This window comes from Musca vetustissima, unplaced genomic scaffold, assembly GCF_032173495.1.
Source record: "Musca vetustissima isolate MV318-11 ecotype Yass unplaced genomic scaffold, APGP_CSIRO_Mvet_v1 utg32807, whole genome shotgun sequence".
Lineage (NCBI taxonomy): Eukaryota > Metazoa > Arthropoda > Insecta > Diptera > Muscidae > Musca > Musca vetustissima.
This window is the reverse complement of record NW_026875614.1, coordinates 10772-34849: the sequence shown is the minus strand read 5'-3', so window position 1 is coordinate 34849 and position 24078 is coordinate 10772. Positions and strand designations below refer to the sequence as shown.

Genomic DNA, 24078 nt, shown 5'->3' with positions numbered 1-24078 from the left:
TTTGAAAATTTTTTAATTCAGAACACTTCGATATACTGCACTTAAGAGATTTAGTGTGGAAATGGAAAATTATTTCATGCAATTTTTCCATAAATAACGGTTTTTATGAAAATACATCGACTTTGAAGTGGCCATATAATTAAAACATTGTGTAATTTTTTACTTTACTGCATTTTTTTTTAATATTTTTTAAAAAAGCTCTTTAATTTAGTTAAATTATGTAAACTAAGCACCGATAAAATCATTTACTGATAAAAATTTTTGAAAAAAATCTGTAAAATCTATCAAAATTGCCAACAATTTGTACAGTACACCTAACATTCAGAAAATCACCTTTATTATAGAAAATAAAGATCCGAATGCACCAGAAATTGCTAGAATTAGTAAAAAACAATAAATAATTCTCAAAATAAATAAATATTTGAAATAAAAACTCAAAAAATGGGAATTAACCTAAAGGAACGATTCAATTTCAATAGCCTTTACTGAAGAAGGCCGGAATATTTTTGCAGTATGTGAGAAAATATCGATTGATATTGGTATTTATTATATCAAATCGATTGTTCGAGTAGTACAGAATATATTTAATCAAAAAATTTATCAGTCACAACAGAACGAACAGAGATCAACACCTATGTTGACGAGAAAACGTTTCTGGTACACAGCAGCATGTTTGATGGTTAACTCTTGACCCTTCAAATCTATTGAACATGACAATATTTTTCCAAAATAATATTTTTTGGAGAGAATAATGCCCAAATGGGCATTATTATTTTAGCCTAAAAGAAAGAAAAATTTTACAATTTGACAAATATTTAAAGTCTTGTGTTGAGCATCAAAAATGCTGCTGTGTGGCGGAATCTTTTACTCGTCAACATAGGCATTGATCTCTGTTCTTTCTGTTGTGACTGGTATATTTTTTGATAAAATATATTCTGTACTACTCGAACAATCGATTTGATGTAATAAATGCCAATATCAATCGATATTTCCTCACATACTGCAAAAATATTCCGGCCTTCTTCAATAAAGGCTATTGAAATTGAATCGTTCCTTTAGATTAATTCCCATTTTTTAAGTTTTTATTTCAAATATTTATTTATTTTGAGAATTATTTATTGTTTTTTACTAATTCTAGCAATTTCTGGTGCATTCGGACCTTTATTTTCTATAATAAGGGTTATTTTCTGAATGTAAGGTGTACTGTACAAATTTTTGGCAATTTGATAGATTTTACAGATTTTTTTCAAAAATTTTTATCAGTAAATGATTTTATCGGTGCTTAGTTTACATAATTTAACTAAATTAAAGAGCTTTTTTAAAAAATATTAAAAAAAAAATGCAGTAAAGTAAAAAATTACACAATGTTTTAATTATATGGCCACTTCAAAGTCGATGTATTTTCATAAAAACCGTTATTTATGGAAAAATTGCATGAAATAATTTTCCATTTCCACACTAAATCTCTTAAGTGCAGTATATCGAAGTGTTCTGAATTAAAAAATTTTCAAAAATACTTCAAACGAATCGAGGGCTGATCAAAAAATGTTTACCACAGTAAATGTTTTAATTCTGTGGCCACCACTGTATAAGCCATATGACATATACGAAGCAGATTTATAGCTTAATTTTATACTGTAATCATTAAGTATAATGTACAACTGAAATAATTTTCTAAATAAATGGCAATTTTGAAATGAAATGAGATTTCAACCTATCAGGAAGTTCCCGAGACTGCGTGGTGAAATCACCAGCGGAGAAAGAAGGCAAAAACAAGAGCTGCTGTGGGCTTTCGAGAGTCGATGAAAGTGGGAATTGTCGTGACGAATTTTAACAGATCCGAAATAAAGAGAAAAGTATTTTAACCGTGAAGAGCTCTCGAGCGACCTATATTGAAAGCAATGTGAGTTATGGTGAACTTATGAAGCCATAGGGGATATAAACCTGATCGCGATGGTCTCAACCAATCTTTCCTCCACACTGCTTAAGGAACCTCGACTAAAACTTCAGCGCCTCTCCAGGTATTTGTAGTACTACCAGCCGTACCGGAGCAGTAGCAGAACAGAACCAGACTTCAATCGTAGTAATTTAAGTTTCTAAATAAAGCAAAATCCTCTGAATTTTAAAACTAAAACTTCATCTTTTTACTCTCGGCCACTTCATATCCCAGCTACCGGAGGTCGATTTTTGTCCTCACTCCCTCAAGTGAAAATGAAGTGCACAGGCATCATATCCAGAAATAATTTCGCTCGGGCTCCCTTTATCTCCGAGAGGTTTGTCCATCCCCAAAAGAAGGGTTAGGAACACACACTGTTGTCACCATTCCGCACGATATATTGTCGACTGTTTAGACTTGATTAGGCTCTAACACTTTTACAGAATTCAAATATCATTTTTCTTTCATCCTCCCACTCATTGCAGAACCATCCATCGATACATCCGATATAATTGCGGCTAATTGTTGCTTCAAATTGACAAATAGACTGAGCAGAGACTCCTTGTGGTCCATTTTTCCAGCTGTACTCGCGTTAGATTAGATGATGTTGAAAAGAGTGGAATATGGAAAAGAAAAATAAATTAGGAAGCATGGGGCATCTACAAAGTAGATTTTCGATCATTTCGACCTCTTCTTCATCTTCACATAGATATAGGGAATATCATCCCAGATATAGGTCACAATGTTTTTTGGTTATAGCGGAAACCAACTTTCCTCAGTTATGTTTCATATAGATATAGAGGTGAGAACTTCGCAGTTTTATTTGTGATTGAGTAGTTTTTGTTCTAGAGGATTTAATGGCCTTGAATACGCCATTCACCACAGCTTTAGAAAACTACTATAGTTGGGCGCCATTTTCACTGCGTCAATCTTGTTATCGGTCATTTATTCCGAGACTCTCCTCTCCTCATTTACTAACTGTCCGAGTTAGTTTGCTTATATCTGTTCTAAAAAAAAAAATTACCACATGATGCAAATATTATACCCTACCCACCCACCGCGGTACATGCAAATGTGATGGAATTTAGTTGGCCCTATTAATTATTGAGAATCGGATCAGGTTTAGATAAGATAACTTCCGTGTGAACACTGCGTTTGTCCAATTCACATGCACCAGACTAGAGTTGTGTATTGTGGAAAATGGTTCTGATTTAGATGATACTACCAACGTTTGTCCGCTTCACACGAAATGTTATATAGACTTCCAAATTAGTTCTATAATGACGTTTTTGTAGCAGCCCATTTGCTTTTACACAATGGGCTGAGGTGACAGACTTTGGCCGAGCTTCATAATATTTTTTAGAAAAAAATCGAAAGAAGCCTACGCTTTGTCGAAGGATACGAAGTTTTATTTAAATTGTTACTCTCATAAATATTAATTTGTGTTGCATTTAGATTATAAGAGCAGCTCTGGGCGTTTTTCCAATATTTTCCGTATTTTTTTAACTAGTTTTACTATGAAGGTTAATTATTAGAATATTTGTATTCCCAGTATTTTGTCTCATGATTAGCTATGTGGCCCTCTACCTTAAGCACACCAACTGTATTCGTGTGTTATTGTGAATGATCACAACAATAATATTATGAATATATGAAACACCCTGTAATTTGTCAGCAGCTGTTCTTTGTTTATGGAATAATCTCACATTGTTCGAAGAATTTGTGTTGTTGCTCTCTGGTTGTTGACCAACCAAGTCTACACCGTGGCTCCACGATGGAAACGGAAGCACCTCTCGAAGCTACAACAAAAAGTGAATTCTTACCGGGCTTAACATTTCAAACAACAGTTCCACCACCGTCAAATGATGAAGACCAATCAGTGCCTTGTGTGAAATGTGAAAAAGTCTTTAAATTTCCCACATCCCAGGATGATTATTTGGCTCATTTGTTTCTCGCACATCGTTTGGTTATAGCTGATGTAGCGGATATTGCCTTGCTAGAAGAATATTTAAAATTTTGGCGTAAAGAATTTGAAAATCATCCATTGGAAGAATATTGCACCACAATGCTGCTGGATCAGCTGCCCGATGGAACACCAGCCAAAAATGAGAAATATTATCTGTTGAGTGATGTACTGCCCAAAGATTTTGAGCTGAGAGCTAACCTGAAGAAACAGCGGCTTGAAAAGGCATTGGCCCAACATCAATTTGAGTTAACCGATCGAACATTTAGCCGGGAATGTCTCTACTGTCGAGATGTTATCACTGGCTTGCGATCGTCATTTTTGGAACATCTTTTTACGAAACATTTCCTGCAATTGGGAAAGCCAGAAAATCTTATATACATCGATGAACTATTGGCCAAGGTCCAGCATAATTTAGAGAATCTAATTTGTTTGTATTGTGAGAAGGTATTCAAAGATCGGGTAACCCTGAAGGAACATATGCGTAAGAAGGCCCACAAGAGGATAAATCCAAATAATAAAACTTATGATAAATACTTTTTGGAAAATTATAAAATACCCGATACCACAAAGGGCCATAATCATCAGCAGCAGAAGAGGGTGCAGAAAAAACCCAAGGGTAGAGCAGGAGGAGAACAACAGCAGCCGGCGCAACAACAACGAAGTGCAATCAAGGATAATTCACGATCTTCATCGCAGCAAGAAATCGAAAGTGTGGATTTTGAACGTTTTGCCCATCACAGTGAAGATTCCGATTCGGATTGGTCCGATTGGAATGGTGAGGGTGGTGTCCAACCCATTACCTGTCTCTATTGTCCACAAAAAGTTGATGATTTTCAATTATTCAAAAAACATTTATCACAAACGCATAGTGTGGATTTTGATAAATTACTGGAGGGTTTGAATTTTTATCAAAAAATTAAAATTGTCAACTATGTTCGGCGGCAAATGTGTCTGCTTCGATGTGTCACTTGCGATCAACGTTTTGAAAATCAAGATTTGCTACTGCAACACCTTCAAGAGGAGCAGCATTTTGGTGTGGGCACACGCAAACAATGGGATAAACCTGAATATTTCTTTCCCACATACGAGGATGATGGTCTACTGTGTACGCTGGATGATAATCCCAACGATGATATGGATGAGACAGTGGTGCGTATTATATCCGAAGATCCTGTAGCACAAATTAATAAAGATGCTGAGAAGCTATCGTTGGAAAATTTCAATTTTTTGTAAGAAAATAAAAAAATTATAGAAAAAATATATTTATAATGAAACCTGAGCAATTATGGGGGTAAAATGAAAAGGTGGACTGGACGAAAAAACAAAATTTTAGCAGATTGGATAAAATTTGTCGAAGGTGGAGCTTAAAAGGAAAAATACAAACGTCGTTAATTTAAATGAGTTAAATGAAATAAAAAGAAAAAAGGATTAAATCGGATAGAACAAAGGATTAATAGGTAGAGCTTTAAAGTAAAAAAGCAGAATGTCGTTTAGTACGGCCGGACCGCGGGCCGAAAAAAATATATAAATATATATTGAGAAATTAGGGGGGTAAAATGAAATAAAAAGAAAAAAATTGTCTGAATTGTGTTTAGAATGTGTGCTGTACGAATAAGGTTGAAGGTCGATATTAAAAGAAAAAAATAAAATAAAAACGTTAATAAGGCCGTGCCAAACTTTTTAGACCCTCCACTACGTTATGTCCATTCAAAATTTCTTATGTCGATAGGGACATTTATATGGGCACTATGTTATTGCGTTATGTGGTAGTACCGAACACAGGAAAAAGGGTTGGAACTTTTATGTGGGGATTATATAAATATATTTAAAATATCGAATATGTAATGGTACTGTTCTATGGGTGCTGTAAACTGGCACTGATAATGTTTGGTAGGAAGATTTGATACCTCATAAGAATTTGAAAAATCAAATTAGAACGAATTCGGTTGCAAAACCAAAAATAAATGGGGTTCTATTATAAGGGGGTTAACCGGAAACATTGATAATTTTTGGTAGGGAGATTTTCAACTCAATGAAAACCCCAAATTTATATTTACAGCAAATTTGGTTAAAGCACCTGCCAAAGCTCGTCAAAATAACGAAATTTGGGATGTTGCTTATTATGGGAGATTCCCTAAAAAGTGAACCAATATTGATCATATTTAGTAGGAAGATTTGAAAAGCCATGAACAATTGAAAAATCAAATTAGAGCCAATTCGTTTAAAAAAGGTGTGTCAAACCCCAAAAAAATCGAATAATGGAGGTTACCATTATGTAGAGTGTACCCGGAAACATGGACCAATGTTGATAATTTTTGGAAGGGACATTCCCTACCCTATGAGAATCCAAAATGTAAAATTACAGCTAATTTGTTTAAAGCACGTGTCCAAGCCCCCCAAAATACCGCAATTTGGGATGTAACGATATATAGGGGACTGCTAAAGAAAGCTCCCCAAAATACGGAATGTAGAGTTATATGGAGGATTACCCAAAAAGCATGAGCCAATGTTGATAATTTTTGGTAGGAAGATTTACTACCATATCACAACCTCAATTAACAAATTACAGCTAATTTGATTAAAGGCCACGCCGAAATATCCCAATAATAATTTTTGCGTTGTAGTTTTATATAAAGTGGCTTTCCCAAAAGGAATGCAAAATACCAATTTACCAGATTATCTAAAAAGTGGAAAAATCCAAAATACTGATCATTTTCGGTATGAAGATTTACTACTATACCACAACCGAAAATAACAAATTACAGTTAATCAGGTTGAAACATGCACCCAAAACCTCAAAATACCGAATATTGGTGGGCCGTTATATGGGGCCTTCACCGAAACATGGGTCAATAATGATAATTTTTCTTAAGTAGATCTGATAACCAAGGTGAATCCAAAAATACCAATTTACAGCAGATTTCGTTGAAAAACGTACCAAAATTCCACAAAAAGTCGAATAATCGGAAGTACCGTTATAAGGGGGGCTACAGTAAAAAGTGGACCAATATTGATAATTTTCGGAAGGAATATTTGATTCACAATGAGAACTAAACCTAGCAAATTACAGCCAATTCGGTTGAAAAACAATTCAAAAATTTCCATAATACCGATTATTTGAAGCTAACGTTATATGGGAGCTATACCAAAACATGGACCAATATAACCCATTTGCAAATACCAACCTTTCTAGGAGTAATAAAAATCGACGCCTCCGAACCATAGTATGCTAAGTCGACTTAGCGTGTTTTAAAGTTCTTTACGCAAAATTTAAATTCTCTGAAATTTTGGTAATCATCTATTATCAAAAATGTATTAGCATGGCACGTAGGATTCAAGAAACTTCTATACTTTGGTTCTACCTCTTTTTCAGACGCTACCTTGAAATGTCAGTGCAAAATTTTAAAGCTCTATATCAAATATAGCGATCTCTATTAGGGTGATCGCTTTACGGACGCTAACCTGAATTGTGTACCAATATTGATAATTTTCGGTAGGAAGATTTGATACACCATACGTTTAAAAAACGTGTCAAAAATTCCCATAATACCGAATATTTGGGGGTTACCGTTATATGGGGGTTATACCAAAAGGTGGACCGATATACTTCATTTGCAAATACCAACCATCCTAGGGGTAATAGCAATGCCACTGCAAAATTTCAAAACTATATCTCCAATATGACGTGCATTACAGCTGGGATAAAATGTAGAGGAGGTTTAGGCTTTATCCAACCCATTTCAATAATTCTTTGCCATCTGTACAAAGACCGCTATTAAAGTGAACTCCGAAAAACACGCTCAAATTCCGTTAGAGTGCTCTAATATACCATTAGCGTAAATTACTTAAATAATTCTTTAAAATTGTAATACCCATTAAAATATCCACCTGTTTTAAAATTTTCCGATACATTTTATTTCATTTTGCACAACTTCATAAAAGGTACACGAATTTTTATCTGTGGATAGGTGTGTTCCAGAACATGCATAAAGCATATATTAATCGAAATTGTTTTCGATTTTTTCATAATAATTTATTTTATATTATATTCATTTTGGAACGGGAGCAGATCTTATTTATGTATTTATTTTCGTCTACAAACATTAAAACTAAAATTGTAATAAAAAATTTGAAAAGAAGAAATACAAAAACCCCCTTAACTTAAATAGCAGTACCACGTTCCAAATTCTGTTTAATTTCAGCCGTATGTTCGCCATAGAACCTCTCCAATTTCTTATTGAATTTGGAATTCCTTTCATTGATAAAGTCCACATCGGCATCGTCATTGTAAATACGCCTTCTGGAGTATTTTTTACGCCTATCGATTTGTTGTTCCAAATCTTTGACCATATTATTAATGGCCGCAGGGGTATCCTTAACCAAACCATGTATCACCGTATTGGGGCCACCATAAAATGCCTCCCCCAATTCTTCTTTCTGCTTTTCATATTTCGACATATCACGAGCTGGCATATTTTTTACTAAACGATTATATTGCCTGGCTGTCTGGGCCTCAAATGTAGAGAAACCCAAATCAGGATTTTGTTTCTTTTTCTTCTTTTCGATTTTTTCAGCATCAATGGCTGAGACTTCGAGTAGCTTTAAACGATCATAATCGAGACCTTTTGCTTTGGCTTCTTCGCGGGCCTTTTCATCGGCCAATATCCAATCGGCTTGTCTTTTGCGTGCCTCCCAATTGTTGGGTAGTTTCTTGCGTGCATCTTCTGCTATGACCTCTTGATGATTGTGGGTACGTGCTTCTTGACGTAGCTTGTGTAGATTTCGTAAACGCTCCTTACGTTCTGCTAACTTTTGGGCAGCAGTCTTCTCGGTTTCCATGTTTGGGGGATTATAATTTAATTGTTTTATTGGGATATTTAATAATTTTTAATGCGTTTTTCTCTATTTTGCTTTTGTTTACAAATAATTTACAATTAATGTGAGAGTAATGGCGTTGTTGTTTTTGACATATACAGCGGAGCAAATAACAGGGTGACACCGAAAAATATCATTGTAGTTGAAATGTTCATTCACAATAACTCTTACTGGTGGTTACATGTAAACTGTATTACATTTACAAAGAGTCAATCGTTGTATTATATATATTTAGAAAAATACAGATTCGACCCTTTCTTCGAGTGAAATCAAACTTGAGTTTCATACCCACATGCAATTTAAGGTAAATAGAAACCACTTCTGTTCGGAAATATCGGTTACGGTTGATGGTCGGTATTTTGATTGTTTTGGTTATATGTTTCTTTCTAATACGGTATTTACATTAGAACTTGTTACCGGGATAACCTACCTTATGAGAAATTATTTGGCATATATTCAAAGGAATTGACAATGTAAACCTACTGGGTTAACGAAATCCAGTACAATGTAAACGTACTTCAATTGGTTTTAATTTGATTTTTTGGTTTGTTGTATGGTAGTAAATCTTGCTACTAATAATTATCAATATTGGTCCACTTTTTAAGTAAGCTTAAGGTGTTTCAACCAATCTATAAGTAACTCCATATATGAGATACTCATTGAGTAGAAAATGTCCATGCCAACAATTATCAACATTGGCCCATGTTTCCGGGTAGCCTCCATACAATCGTAACCTCCATTATCGGTATTTTGGGGAGTTTGGGAACGTTTTTCAATCGAATAGGCTCCAACCTGATTTTTTAGGTTCTCATGGGGTGTCAAATCATTCTACTAAACATGATCAATATTAGTTCAGTAGAAAAACTCCCTTTTAGAAATGATCAATATTGGCCTATGTTTCCGGTTAGCCACCATATTTTTTTTGGGTTTAGGTATGTTTTTTTTACCGAATTGAGTCTAATTTGATTTTTCAGATGCTCATGGGGTGTCAAATATTCAAATATTCCTACTAAAAATGGTCAATATTGATTCACACTTAGGGAATCCCCCATATAACGCTACATCCCAAATTTCGGTATTTTGAAGAGCTTAGTCCCGTTTAAGTATTCCAACTAGAGTGTCTGTAATTTTGTATACTATTTTTCGGATCATGAATATCCTACTATCACATAATTCCATAAAATAGTCTCCATTTAAATGTTCCAATTGACTTGAAGAATTTTGAATGCATTTCACGTGCTGAAGGGTATACAAAAATATTCAGCCCGGCCGAACTTTTCAAAATTCGTTTGTCTTCGTATGTATTGTAGAAACGACTCAGACTATTTGGGAATTGGTTACTAGGGCGTCGATTTCGCCTAAACCATGGTCTAGTTATATGGTTACCCAGGAAAATCAGTCCTAAATTAGGCTTATGTGAATAGGCTTATGAGACGTGAATAACGTCTAAATGTTTGACATTTAACTTGGGAGATTACAGTTGTTCTCCAATATCTACCTGGGTAAGCTTATTAACAGACCTTGTCCTCGACTCTCTTAGATTGGGTAATTTCCTCCAAGAAACTCTTCCAAAACCAGTTGACTGTTCTCAATTCATTCGAACAATCCAATTTTCAATGGAATTGATCATTAAAAGTTGTGTTAAGAACGCATTTTGTAAGCTGTACTGTATTTCCGCCTTAGTAAAAGGAATTACACTGTAAACAGGGTGTTTCATAAAAATATAAATTGCATCATTCACAATAGAACAAACAGCTGTTAACTACATGGAGGGAAAATATCTGTCTTGGAAGTCCTGTTTATTTGCAAAATCTGAATTAAAAACAATCTCTAAATAAGAGTAATCCAAATTCGATGTGCAATGCAACAATTTTCACGAAAAGAAAACTTCCTAATCGCCAATACCCTCAATTGTGTGCCCTTCCTGTTGCAAGGTCATTCCATTCTAATAGATCTACGCAATGAATGTTCCGTTGCCGGTTGTATTGATAATGCTGATGGTCATATGAATATTCATTTAACAAATGCCGTGTTTATTAATCGTATGGGTCAGCAGGTGACATTCGATCAATTTATGGTACATGAGCGAATGATTCGGCAAATACATTTACCGCCGGACGTGGATATGTCCAGTGATATACGAATGTGGTGTGATAAAGGTTGTCTTAAAAGGCCATTGCGTTCAAATGCAGGCGGTAAGGGTCAGAAGAGAACGTTCAAGCAGAAGAGAGCGCAGGAAAGGCATAAGGAAATTCTACAGGAATTGGAAAAGAAGCGGACGGAGGAGAAATAAGGATGTAAGAGAATGATATTCTTTGTAAATACTTGGTTCTTATTATGATTGATTAATTTTTGCTGTTTTATAGAATTTCATATAGGTATACTCCTCAGAAAAAATAATACAAGTCAGCAAGAGAACTTCAATGCTGTTCCAGAAACAATACCAGCCCAATATAATAAATTTGAAGGCAAATTACGATGTAAAAAATAGCCTCTTTATTGTCCTAGATTAACGAAGTAAGGACTTTGTCGTTGGATTACAGCTATATCGGTTTTTTATCAGTATTCATACTTCCCGGAATATATGAACCTAAAAACTTCATTAGTACACTTGCATTTTTTCACAAAAATATTTAAGAACAAAGAATTTACAACACAATTTATTGGGTATCAGAATTGTCCCCTATGGGAATATGACAAAATGTGATTTTATTGGTTTTCAAAGTTTTCTTTTAATGTGTGTATTTTGAAGCGTCCATACAAGGCGTGGATTTGAGAAGAAAATCCGAATATCATCACGGATAGTTTGAAGAAAATATTTCCTGTATTAATGAATAATTTTTCTTCAATAAAATTCTTTTGAACACCATAAAAAATAACTAATCAATATAATCGGAGTCCATCCAGGGGAGAAGCATCTGTTTCGACAAAGGCATAGTTAACTTCATGATGGTACAACTGTCTCGATTCCTATTGGGCAATAATAAATAACTCATAAATGTTGGGTTCCTTTTATTATTTTTATTTATTTATATTTGTAAAAATATCCTTAAAAATATTTGAACAAATTACTATATAAGTATGTAGGTTAATGTAACATAAACAATCAATCGCATTATATTTTCCTTATATTTATATTTTTATCTTTTTTGTCCTCATTGATTATGTATAAAAAATTCCACTATATTTATAAACAAATTGTTACAATATACCAAAAGAAAAAACAAAACTTAAAACATACGAAATAATAGCAAATGAATGAAATGATTTAAACAAGTACAATAGAATTTGAAATTGATCTAAAAACTATTTATCTATTTCTTTCAATTGCCTTCAAAGAGAAGAATGAATAAGAATTTTGTTTAAAATTAAAACAATCTTGGTTTTCATATTTATGATTTTAAACAAAATAAGAGGTAGCATGAATTAAAAAAAATGTAAATTATTGTAATATAAAAAAAACACAAAGTTAAACAAAAAACTTATCCAATAAAACGAACGTGTATTATCATTAATATTAAGGGCAACTAAAGTGGGTGGTAGGAGAATATTGTTGGTAAATGTGTGTGTATTTTTGTAGGTGCTAGAGTATGTGTGTGTTTTTGTTTTGTAATGTAATATGTGAGTGTGTGTGTATTTTTTAACTTATAACCAAACCAAAAAGCCCCACACTAACAGGGCCAACACCAATCCAATTTTAATGCCACTCAATAGACCAAATATGGCAAAGAATATCAAGAACAAGACAACGAAGCCAGCATAGTAAAGGAAATCAAATCTATAAAACAGAAAAAAAACAATAATTAAAAATAAAATTCAATTTTATTTATATTTTATACAACTTACACTTTCCAATATATCCTATGCCAGGTGGTGGTCTCTGCCGATTCCCTGAAATAGAAACGACGAATACCGATAATAACTCGGGCCAAAAACTCTGTCCAATCACAACGACTAGAATCGAAATTGTAACGTTGACGATCCTTTTCGTGCACCACACTCATAATACGCAGAGCATTTTTCAAATCGTAACGGAAATTCTTGTCCAAGAAATAATCGAAAGCTTTGCCACCACGATAAAAGACGCGCATATATTCATAGACACTGTAGGAGAGGAAGAGAGAGATAAATTAGAAATGTTTTTTCAAAAGATAATTAAAGATTAAAAATATTAATTTAATAATTAAAAATATAATTAATTAATAATTAATATAATTTATCTATAATAAGGATATGACGTAGACAAATACTCTACATTATGGAGAATGCCTAAATATTCATCGATATTATTTTGATAACGTAGATAAATTATCTACGTTGTTTTATTGACATGGATAAAATAATTTATCTTACTTTAAGACGGTATATAATTTATCTACGCTATTTTAATGTCTTAGATACTTTATCTGCAAAATTTGGATGGCGTAGATACCTTCTGCATAATTTGGATAATGTAGATAATTTATCTATATACTTTAGATAAAGTAGATACTTTATCTGGATCATATAGATGACGTAGATACTTTATCTACATCATTTGGATGACCTAGATACTTTATTAAAATCATTTGGGTGACGTAGATACTTCATCTACATCATTTGGATGACGTAGATACTTTATCTACGGCATTTTTATGAAATATATACTTTATCTACATAATTTTGATGACGTAGATACTTTATATAAATCATTTGGGCAACATAGATACGTTATCTACATTATTTGGATGATGTAGATACTTTATCTACTTTCTTTAGAAATATCATATCCCCATCATAGATAATGTATCTAATTTAAATAGATAACTTATTCCTTATCTGACAACTTCAAATCACAAATACTTACGTATGCTGTGGCATGCCAACGGAAAACAATTTCTCCGGTATGGAATAGACCATAGCGGGTAACATATGGAACAAATAGAAGAAGAGATTATAACGCCAACCATTACGCAAAATAGCCTTGGGTTTCCACACAAAACTATTGGGGGGATGTTTTTGTACATTTTTATTGATGATATCACAGAATTCCGATAAGGTGAGGGGATTCACTTCACCCGATGTGCAATGGATAACTTCGGGTTGTTCAATTTTACGCGTACCCACATACCAACCCATGACCAGTGAGGAGTTGATAACATAATCACAGGGTATAATGTCGATGACAGCTGAGGCGCGACCCTTCATGGTGCGGAAAATGCCCTTAATGAAACCGGCCAAGAAGCCCAAATGGCCGGAGTTGGCATTGCCCACCCAACCGGAACAGGGTTTCTCCCAGGTGCCATAAACTGAAAACAGAAACAAATTCATTAAATACAATTAGATAAATCTCTTCTTTTTCATCTCCACTCACCAATTGATGGCCTTACAATGGCCACTGGCATATTTTTCATCTCAGCCATAAGCAAATTCTCCGACAAGTTTTTCGTAAACGTATATGTATTAGGATGATCATTGGTATATTTGACAGTTTGTTCTTCGGTGAAATTTTCCCACATCGAATCATCTTCGGCCATTTTCATCATTTCATAGGGATCACATTTCGATTTATATACCTCCTCCAAGATGAGACCACGATTATTGCTGTTACAGAAGGCGGTCGAACAATAAATGTATGCGGACAGGTTTTTCAATCTCTTAGCCAATTCAATGGTACGCATAGTACCGGTTAAATTAGTTTTAATTGCCGTTCTTAGTGGTGAACGGAAGCGAATGGTAGCGGCACTGTGATAGATAATATTCACATTGTCAATCAGTTCTTGCAAAATGTCATCATCAAAATTGAAATTCTCTTCCGATAATTCACCGACGACAGGCTTCACCTTGGCCAATGTTTTCTCATCGTATTTTTCAAAAATCTGGAAATACAAATAAAAAAATAAAATTATTAAAAATTATTAATATTAGAAAGTAAACTATATAGAACAAAATATGTGATAATTTCTAACATTTAGTAGTTGGAGTCAAAATCGGGCGTTTAAGCCATTGATGGTCAAAACTTCCCAAAATCATACGTTAGCGTAAATGACAATGGTGGGCAAAATTTCTCTTAAAAAATGTTTAAGCGAAATTAAAAACATGAATTATTCTTCGGAATTCATTAAATTTAATATTTTTAAATCATAAATAATATCCAAGGGAGTTCAAAAAATAAATGCATTAACAATTTTTCGGAAAAAAATTTCATTAATGTTTATTTTTGTTTTAACATCAAAAAATGTTAAGAGAACGCATCAACGCTGGTGTGCAAGTCTGCCCAACTATGGTAAATGAGTAAAAATTTACTCTCAATTTTTCTCTTTTCCTCAGAAATTTTTGGTGATAACTTCTCAGTTAAGTTCACGCCACTAACTCTGAATTTAGGCATGCACAACTCTGCTTTAAGCACATGTGTGCTCTCCTTTGAGAATATCTCCATAATATCTCATTTTTATATCTGCCTAAAGAGTAACACGTAACTGTTGGTAGTGTGAGAGAGAGGGGCATTATGTTTAAAAGACTTAGGACACAAACTTTACTTATTGGAAGAGAAAATGAATTCTCTGAGGAGGAGCTTGTTAAAGACTTAAGATACGAACTTTCTATGAATATATTATGAGAGAAAGAGAATTCAATCTCATTCAAAGGAAAACAAAAGACTTAGCAAACAAACCTTTCTTGTGATTATTTAACATAGCATATTTTTGTTAATTGAAAAGAGAGACTACTTTTTGAGAGAGGCAAAGAAAAACTAATGATATAAGCCACAAATCTGTTCTATTTATAAGCATTTAATATTGAATATTTTGTTTTTTTTTTAATACTAATTTTACAAAATATCCAACATGAAAGGGAAAAAGTAAAAATCCGGAATCTTTTTATTTGAATGAAGACTAACGATTTAATTCGATAAAAAAATAGTTAAATAATGTCGACTATGATAAGCGAATATTTGGTGGGTAAGGCATGAAATAGCTCATTATATCTGAGACATTTGTTTTCATCAAAACGGCTTAGAAATTTAGTGTAGACACTTATATTTTTTCTAGTATGTATGGTACTAAATGTGTTCACCTATCTTCAGATTTTAAGTTTTCAACGGAGTTGAATGTAAAACGCCTCACGGATATTTTTGGAACAGTTGTAAACTTTAGTTGCTTAGTTAATTTTGATGATATGCATGTCCGATAGACCTCATACAAATTTTTTTTTTCGATTCCATAAAAATTGCACACAAAACTGCCTTAGTCGGATTGAAATCGATATTGTCGGTCCTGTCTGACTTTTGTACTTTTCTTACTGATTTTGTGTAATGCTTTTTCATAATGGGTCACTTTTTGATTACTTTTAGGGCCAATTTTTCTAACATAGAAATAAAAATTCCTCTTCCAAAATATATTTATACTATGCTGCGGCCTATTCAATCCATGTTTATGGATATAAAAAATTGTATTTAATGAATCTCATTTATTTGAAATTAAACGGTCATAATTGCGGTATTTAAAAACAGTTCACTTTATGTTTATAATTATTTTTTGTTAGGATAACAGTTATTTAAATGATGTTTACAAATGTAATATGCTATTATTATAATTATGGTCATAAAAAGAGCTATAAAAAGTAGTCGTTCGAAAAAAATCGAGACAAGTACACATTTACTTGAAATTATGAACTCTAATAAGAATTATGTTTTTATTTCATATTCATAAATAAAAGTAAACGTCTTGCAGAATTTGAGATTTGTTAATAAATTGTTTTTGTATTTTTTTAGAGTTTTTTTAATTAAAAAGTCTCTGGACTGACACATAGATGACGTCACTAGAATTTCATTCACTTTCAGAAGCTATAGTAGAACCCGAAAAAATCAATCATCAAAATAATTTGTCATTCTAGAATCACGTTTTACTGTAGGCCCAGAATCCAGCTGAAGTGGATGCTATTTTAGGTTCTTGGTAGGTAAACAATCCACAAATAGCCGATTAGCGTATGGGGCTCCATATAAGGGCCCACCGATTTGGGTATTTTCACGCCATATGACAGAGCGTACACAAGAATTTGGTTCTACAAAATTGCATTGGACGATATTTCTGCTAATGAATACAAATAATAACCCGTAAGGAAAGTAGTAAAGTCGGGCTGGGCCGACTATATGATACCCTTCACCACTTTGGATATATTTAGAAAATGACATGAAATTGAACTAAATTAAATATGAGATCTGTATTTATATGTGAACATCTATTTAAGAGTCGTATGCGTACAAAGGGACAAATTTATGTAAACAGATTTATAGTACAATTGATACACGCTATTCGGTATGCCGCACTGTTTAAAATTTAATCTCAATCAGACAACCGTTCGAATTATATATGGAAGCTATGTCTACATCTGCACCAATGAAAAAAACAATACGCAATAACGTCATTCTAGTCTCAATTTTATACCTTGTGCAAAAATGTCGTGTCAAGCATACGGAGTTAAGTGCACCATTTACCTAAAATCGGACGAAAATATATATGGGAGATATATCTAAATCTGAACAGATTTTCATGAAACTTAACACACATCATTGTAGACTTAATTAAGTAGGCCTTCGCCAAATTTCGTACAAATCGATAGATATATAGGGACTTTGATACACCATTTACATTAAATCGGACGAAAATATATATGGGAGCTATATCTAAATCTGAACCGATTTTCCTGAAACTTACCATTCATCATTCTAGACTCAATTCAGTACGCTATGCCAAATTTCGTGCAAATCGAACAATTTATAGGGACTTTGGTGCGCCATTTACCTTAAATCAACCGAAAATATATATGGGAGCTATATCTAAATCTGACCCGATTTTCTTGAAACTTAGCACATACCACTCCAGACTCAATTCAGTACGCCATGCAAAATTTTATGCAAATCGAAAGAAATATAGGGTCTTTGGTGCCCCATTTACATAAAATCGGAAGAAAATATATATGGAAGCTATATACGCAAATCTGAACTGATTTCCACAAATTTCAATAAGGTTTGTCCTTGGGCCAAGTAAATGAGTTGTACCTAATGTCATTCAATTCCAGCCTCAATTCAATCCAAAGTAATATACGATTTACATAAAATCGGACGAAAATTTATATGGATCATAAATACAACCTGTACTTTGTCTACGATTTAACATCAACAGACGGACATGCATAAATGGACTCAGAAAGCGATTCTATGCATATTCTCAAAAGGAACCATAGGTTTATCTCGTGTCCTTTTGCCTATTACAAACATATGCATAGAGACATAATACCCAGTACCAAAGTGTGGTGAAGGGTATAAAAAGTGTCAGTAGGTTTTGCCGACAGATATATACCCTCAGCCTATGGTTTATTCGATTATATAAGGTACATGTTTTTTATCAAAGAGGTTTCAGATTTAATTTTGATAAAATTTACATGTTTTTTAATCTTTTAATCCTTTGTGGGCGAAGTAGCAGAAGGAATGGAACAATGGTTCCCACCATCGGACTTGATCAAGGCTCGGTAAATATAATAGATTGTACAAGATTTGGTTCAAATCCGACATTCCAATACCCTGATATTGGATTTGTAAATAAAAATAAAAATATTGACTATTTGTGGGGTAGGTACCGGAAGGAATAGACCAACGGGTACCATCTTCGTATGCTCGGTAAATATAATAGGTTGTGCAAGGTTTGGTTCAAATCGGACATTCCATTCGCCTAATATCGGATTTGTAAATATTGAAAATTTTGACCCTTTGTGGTGTAGGACTTGATCTAGACTTGGTAAAGATAAAGTTTGATTCATCTACGACTATCCGACTATTGAATGATATTATAAAATATTTTTTTTGCACAATTTTGATCATTTTGTGGGGGATGTACCAGAATGAGTAGACCGATATTCCCCACCTTCGAAATTGAACTCAGTTTAGGAGAAATATTGTCATGTCCAATGTTTGGTTGAAATCGGTTACTTGTTTAGAGAGTTATCATACGCACCAGTCGGCCAGACAGACAGACGGACGGACATTTGTAAATCGACTCCAAATTGTCACTTATAAGTCCCTTAAAAGGCACCCACTATTATTGGCAACACAACTTTTGGTTATTTCAATAGATAACTGTTCGTGTCTTAAGTCTTTTGTTTTTTACTTTTAATTTCAAATAGAAAATCTTTAAGGGTTTCCTTTACCTTGTCATCTTCGATTCCATAAATTGCAGCAGCTTCAATCGAGCCTCAAAACACTAAAAAAAGTATAGCATCTTTCTACCTAAGCGCCACGACTGATGAAATAAACTTTATATGTTCGTGTCTTAAGTCTTTTGTTTTCTCACGTTTTTTCTTTGACTTCGGGGAGCTTTTGTTCAAATCTAATTTGTCTCCAGTCTCAAATGGGTTACAGATCATGAAATGACACACACACACAGTTATACAATTACTAAAGTTTGTTGTCTAAGTCTTTTTGTTGAATAAAGGGATAAAGTTTACAGCTACCTATAAAACCCCCCTTTTACAAATTTAATATTGAACAATATATTTATACAACAAAAACTTGATGATGATGACGAAGAAGAAGAAGCTGAGGCGATACAAATTAACAAAGATCACATAAATTGATGCAACTCTCCAAAAATAAAAAAGTAAAACAAAAAAGGGGGAAATCAGACAAAAAAATTGGGAAGTTACAAAGATGCTGTGACTTAAGTAATTTACTTCATTTTGTATGTGTGTGTTTGTGCGAGTTTGTATTATTTGTTGTTGTTGTTTTTGTTATTTATGTTATTATATTCTCGTTTGTTGTTTTTTCTACTGGGGTTTGATGCTATTATTGTCATTATAAAATTTGTTGTCATCGTTTGGGTTAGATAATTGTGAAATTTTAGGCCTCAACATCTCATAGGATGATGGTCAGGTGGATGGGAGGTGTCTGCGTCTTGTATTTCATAGCTTAATTTTATATTTATTTGTGTTTTATAATTTTTTGTTGGTGGGGAGGGGTATTTAAACAATCAAATCAAATCACATCACATGGTCTCATGATAGCCAAAGACCAGACATCATGCAAGGTTAATTAATGGACACTTTTTTGGGTTGGGCATTTGAAAAAAAAAAAACGAAAACTATTTCGTGTTTTTAACAAAGACATGATTTTTTTATTTGAAAATAAAAAAATCCCTAATAATTATTAACAAAACTTACCGGTTTGGTTAGTAACTTCTTGACACGCTGATTTGGATCCCAATTCTTTTTGCCGCGCACCAACAAATAAATGGTGCCTATATCCGGTGTGGCATCCAACAAGGCCTCGATAAGGACGGTGCCCAAGAAACCGGTACCACCGGTAACGAAAATATTTTTATGGGCAAAGAATTCGGCAATGGTGCCAGCATCATTGCCATCTTTGGTAATGCTGGGTGCTTTCAGCTCCAGATTGTGAGTTCTGTCATGATCGGTCATGACAGCCATATTGTAATTGATATTTGTGGGGGGAGCCAATTTGATGGTGTTTAACTAAACGGGGTTCTGAAAGAAAGAGAAAAAAACAAAACAAATTAAAGAGTTAATAAAGAGGAAAAAATAAAACAGAATTAAAATCAACAAATAATTAAAATTAATATATAATATTTACTAAATTATTTATTTCCGCTTTCAACACCCAAAAGAAACCAACCTTAGGAAACAATTTAAAATATGATTTTAATTTTTATTTCCTTGGATTTTTTTTTCAAAACACCACAAAACCAAAATCTATTAAAATTTTTGCTGTATTTCTTATTCAATTCTATTGTGTGTGTGTTGTAGTTTTTGGTATTTGCTTTTGGCGGTGACCTTCTCATAGCTAATGATTGCTAATTTGTTAACAAACAAATTCGTCTGCCATAGCTACAGACTTAGTTAATATGGATATTTATTTATTTGATGGTATGGTATGGTGTGTGTGACTCAGTGTGCGTTTGCTTGGTTTCTAATTACACATTCTTTAACAATATAGTGTCTCGTTATTTTTGTTTTAAGACAATTTGAAATCTCAAAAAAAAAAAGAAATAGAAATAAATGCAAGTCATGTGGAACCATAAAATGTGAAATAATTCTATAGCTTCCCTAATAAATTGCTACTTAGATTGTGTCAAAAAATTGAGATTACTTTATGAGGTAGTAATAATTATCAAAAATTAACAACCTCTCTAATTGGAAAACAAAAAAATCATGTTAATAAATAACCTTAACAATAATCTCTGGTAAGCAAAATCACAATTTTTTATAAGGGGTCCGATATAATTCAACTATATAATTATACCCGTCCGTCTGTCCATTATAATTTGTAAACACGATACAGGCCACAGTTATGGACCAATCTTCACGAAATTTTGCATGTATGATGGGTTCTGACCAATTGTTTTTGGGAAAGATGGGTTAATATTTAGGGGATTAAATGGACCAAATACTAAATTTTTGTCGGTTTTTCTAGTCGCTCCAGAGGCCGCAATAATGGCCCGAACATCGTGAAATTTTGCATAGAGAAGGGGATTGGGCCAAAGAATAAGCATGCCTGTTTTGATAAAGATCGGTCAATATTTAGCGGGTCAAATGGACCCTGACTTTTGTGTGAAAAATGACAAAATTTGTATTCTATACCGTATATATTTGTCCCTGAAGGACATAGACCCGAGAAGTTGATATTATATCCAAGAGGAGTGGTTGACCTTTAAATTAATACCAATTATATTGCTGTATGTGCTCGTATGTGGGAGTTACACCTAAATATTTACAGGTTTCTCCGTATCCGCATGTTATTTAGTAACCCATTATCGCTCTACAGAGCGGAACTATAGCGCTGATCGCTTTGAAATGTTCCATAAGGTTCCAGTTATGGTCAAGGACAACGCCTATAATTTTCGGTGATGATCAGATAATAATTTTGGAATGAAGTGGACCGAAAACTTATTTTTTCTGTTATTTTCGAATCGACACAAATGCAAGCCGAACATCACAACACAATCCACGGTGAAGGGAATCTGGACAATAGATGTACTGAAGAGGTGCTGTTTACCTCTAATCGGGCAAGAGGGTGCAAATATCACTAAATGTTGCCCAGGCTCGGAATAAACATGCGCAGAAAATTTGAGTTCCGTAGTAGTTGTGTAGGGTATCGTATGGTCGGCCCCGTCCGACTATACTGCTCCGATCACTGGTTTTCCTTGAGGATGATCTGTCCTCTATGGTGTAGACACCAAATTGCAAAAAATCGATCTTTTATATAGTATACCTATTGCCTACAATTACGGACTAAGGCGGATTAAATTGTGTTCGTGTCTTAAGTCTTTTGTTTGTCTCACGTTTATTTGTCGTTGATAAATAAGAGATAAATACAATTGAGATCTATTTTGTATGCTTTCTTTAATTCCGTACAGTTTATAGATCATATACTGCTGTGGAGTACGTTGGAGGGTTTCCATCATTATACCTTATACAACTATGTTGTACAGGCCACAGTTATAGACAATCGTCACGAAATTGTGCATGTAGGACAGGTCTGGCCAAAGAAGGAGATGAAATGGACCAACAATTTTATTTTTGTCTGTGTTTCTGGGGCCACAATTATGACCCGAACATCCCGTAAATTTTCACGGAGAGAGAGAGATCTACCAAGGAAGAAGCATGGTTATTCTCATGATAATGGGCTATAATTTAATGGGCTCATATTTAGGTACCAGAAGGAAAGGGCTAATGGGTCCCACTCTCGGACTTGATCCAGGCTTCGAAAAGATAATAGGTTGTGCAATGTTTGGTTCAAAGCGGACTTCCAATTCACCTGATATTGGATTTATAAATATTGAAATTTTTGACCCTTTGTTTGGGAGGAGCCAGAAGGAGAAGGTATACGGGTACCACCTTCGAACTTGATCTAGGGTTGATAAATATAATAGATTATGCAAGGTTTGATTCAAATCTGGCATTACATTCGCATTCGATTTATAAATATTGAACATTTTGATCATTTGTGGGGGAAGTACCAGAAGTAGTGGAGCCATGGGTATCACCTTTGGACTCGTTCGCTAGGTACAGATAGTAGAATTGTTCAAATCAGATAGTTCGGTTCAAATCGGATAGTTCGTTCGTTTAATATTATAAAATTATTTTTTTTTTGCCCAATTTTGACCATTTTTTATGGGAGGTATCAGAATGAGTGGACCGATATTCCCCATCTATGAACCTGAACTAAGTTTGGAAGAAATATTACGATGACCAATATTTGGATAAAATTCGGTTACTGCCTTCGACAGTTATCGTGCGCACCAACCGGCCACACAGACAGGTGGACATTTGTAAATCGACTTCAAATTGTGTGAATTGGATTTGGTCCCAAGAAACATGGGGTCTAAAACGAATGTTTCCATGAGGCAAATTTTTCCCGTAGCAAATTTCATATACCTTCAGTAGCCATAAGGTGGTGGTGCTATAATTAGCTCCTCAAGTCTGGAAGATGAAAAAAGTTTTACATGTTCGTATCTTAAGTCTTTCGTTCTCTCACGTTTTTATTAATTGTTGATAATTGCTGGTTGCATTTATCATTGCGAGGATTATAATATCGTATATACCCGTTCACTTATGCAAATAGAATGAGGTTGAAGAACCTGGAATACCGAATTATGGTCACGTCGGTTCGAAATGTGCTTTGTCTTTTGGGCGGGGCTGTTAAATGTGGTGGTATTTCAACATATTAAGTTTTATTGAAAATTATCTACGAGGCAGGCTATTAACGTTTCAGAATCCGATGTACCAAATAGCAGCTACTTCCATAGAAAAATGTGATCGGGACTTCAGAATAATTAAAATGTAAACTTTTATGTGGGGACTATATGAAACATTGGTCCTTAATGAATATTTTCTACACGTTATTTAATTGTTAAGAACGCGGAATTTAGTTAACGCAGTGAAGTTTGTTTTGCTTTTATTTACGGAATACAAAAAGTTGCTGTTTGGTGACCTCCCATCATCGATTTTAAATTTCGAATAATGGGAGATTTTTTAACAAAAGAGAACAAAATACATAAATTGTATACTTGGGCTGTCATATCAGTATTGGACCCAAAATATCGATTTTTTGGATTAAATCCCGAAATAATGGAGTTGATTTTGTGGCCTCTGTGCACAATAACTCTTTGAAAAAAAACATAGCATTCCGATTTTATTCAAACTATGGGCATTGTAAACAACCATAATTCAATCAAAAAATGAAACCCATAGGCCGTCTTCTAGTATAGTATATTTTCACGAAAGCTCAATGTTGTTGCTCAATTTTTGTACT

General features: G+C 33.8%; 5 protein-coding genes across 5 annotated transcripts in view; 2 read left to right on the top strand and 3 right to left on the bottom strand.

The window, feature by feature from the left end:
• The window catches only part of LOC133338139 (4-aminobutyrate aminotransferase, mitochondrial), a 129270-nt gene extending 126305 nt beyond the window's left edge, over positions 1-2965 (bottom strand). The window contains exons 1-2 of the mRNA XM_061546324.1: positions 2961-2965; positions 1980-1993 (exon numbers count right to left, since the gene is read on the bottom strand). Of these exons, the coding sequence (XP_061402308.1) occupies positions 1980-1993; positions 2961-2965 (19 nt within the window). The remainder of the gene's footprint in view (positions 1-1979; positions 1994-2960) is intronic.
• A 745-nt stretch (positions 2966-3710) lies between these two features.
• On the top strand, positions 3711-5139 carry LOC133338138 (zinc finger protein 277). Its single transcript, XM_061546323.1, has one exon. The coding sequence runs from the start codon at positions 3711-3713 to the stop codon at positions 5133-5135; it is 1425 nt and encodes a 474-aa protein (XP_061402307.1). The 3' UTR covers positions 5136-5139.
• Positions 5140-8063: 2924 nt separating this feature from the next.
• On the bottom strand, positions 8064-8741 carry LOC133338141 (pre-mRNA-splicing factor Syf2). The gene has a single exon (XM_061546326.1). It carries the CDS (start codon positions 8739-8741, stop codon positions 8064-8066), a length of 678 nt encoding a protein of 225 aa, XP_061402310.1.
• Positions 8742-10638: 1897 nt separating this feature from the next.
• On the top strand, positions 10639-11070 carry LOC133338137 (U7 snRNA-associated Sm-like protein LSm10). The gene has a single exon (XM_061546321.1). The coding sequence runs from the start codon at positions 10639-10641 to the stop codon at positions 11068-11070; it is 432 nt and encodes a 143-aa protein (XP_061402305.1).
• Positions 11071-12419: 1349 nt separating this feature from the next.
• LOC133338136 (putative fatty acyl-CoA reductase CG8303) lies at positions 12420-20279 on the bottom strand (the record flags this gene model as incomplete). Its single annotated transcript, XM_061546320.1, has 5 exons — positions 12420-12555; positions 12624-12881; positions 13624-14065; positions 14131-14635; positions 19968-20279. Coding segments are annotated over 5 exons (1650 nt in total), but the record flags the coding sequence as incomplete, so codon positions are not given.
• Between the last annotated feature and the right edge of the window lie 3799 nt (positions 20280-24078).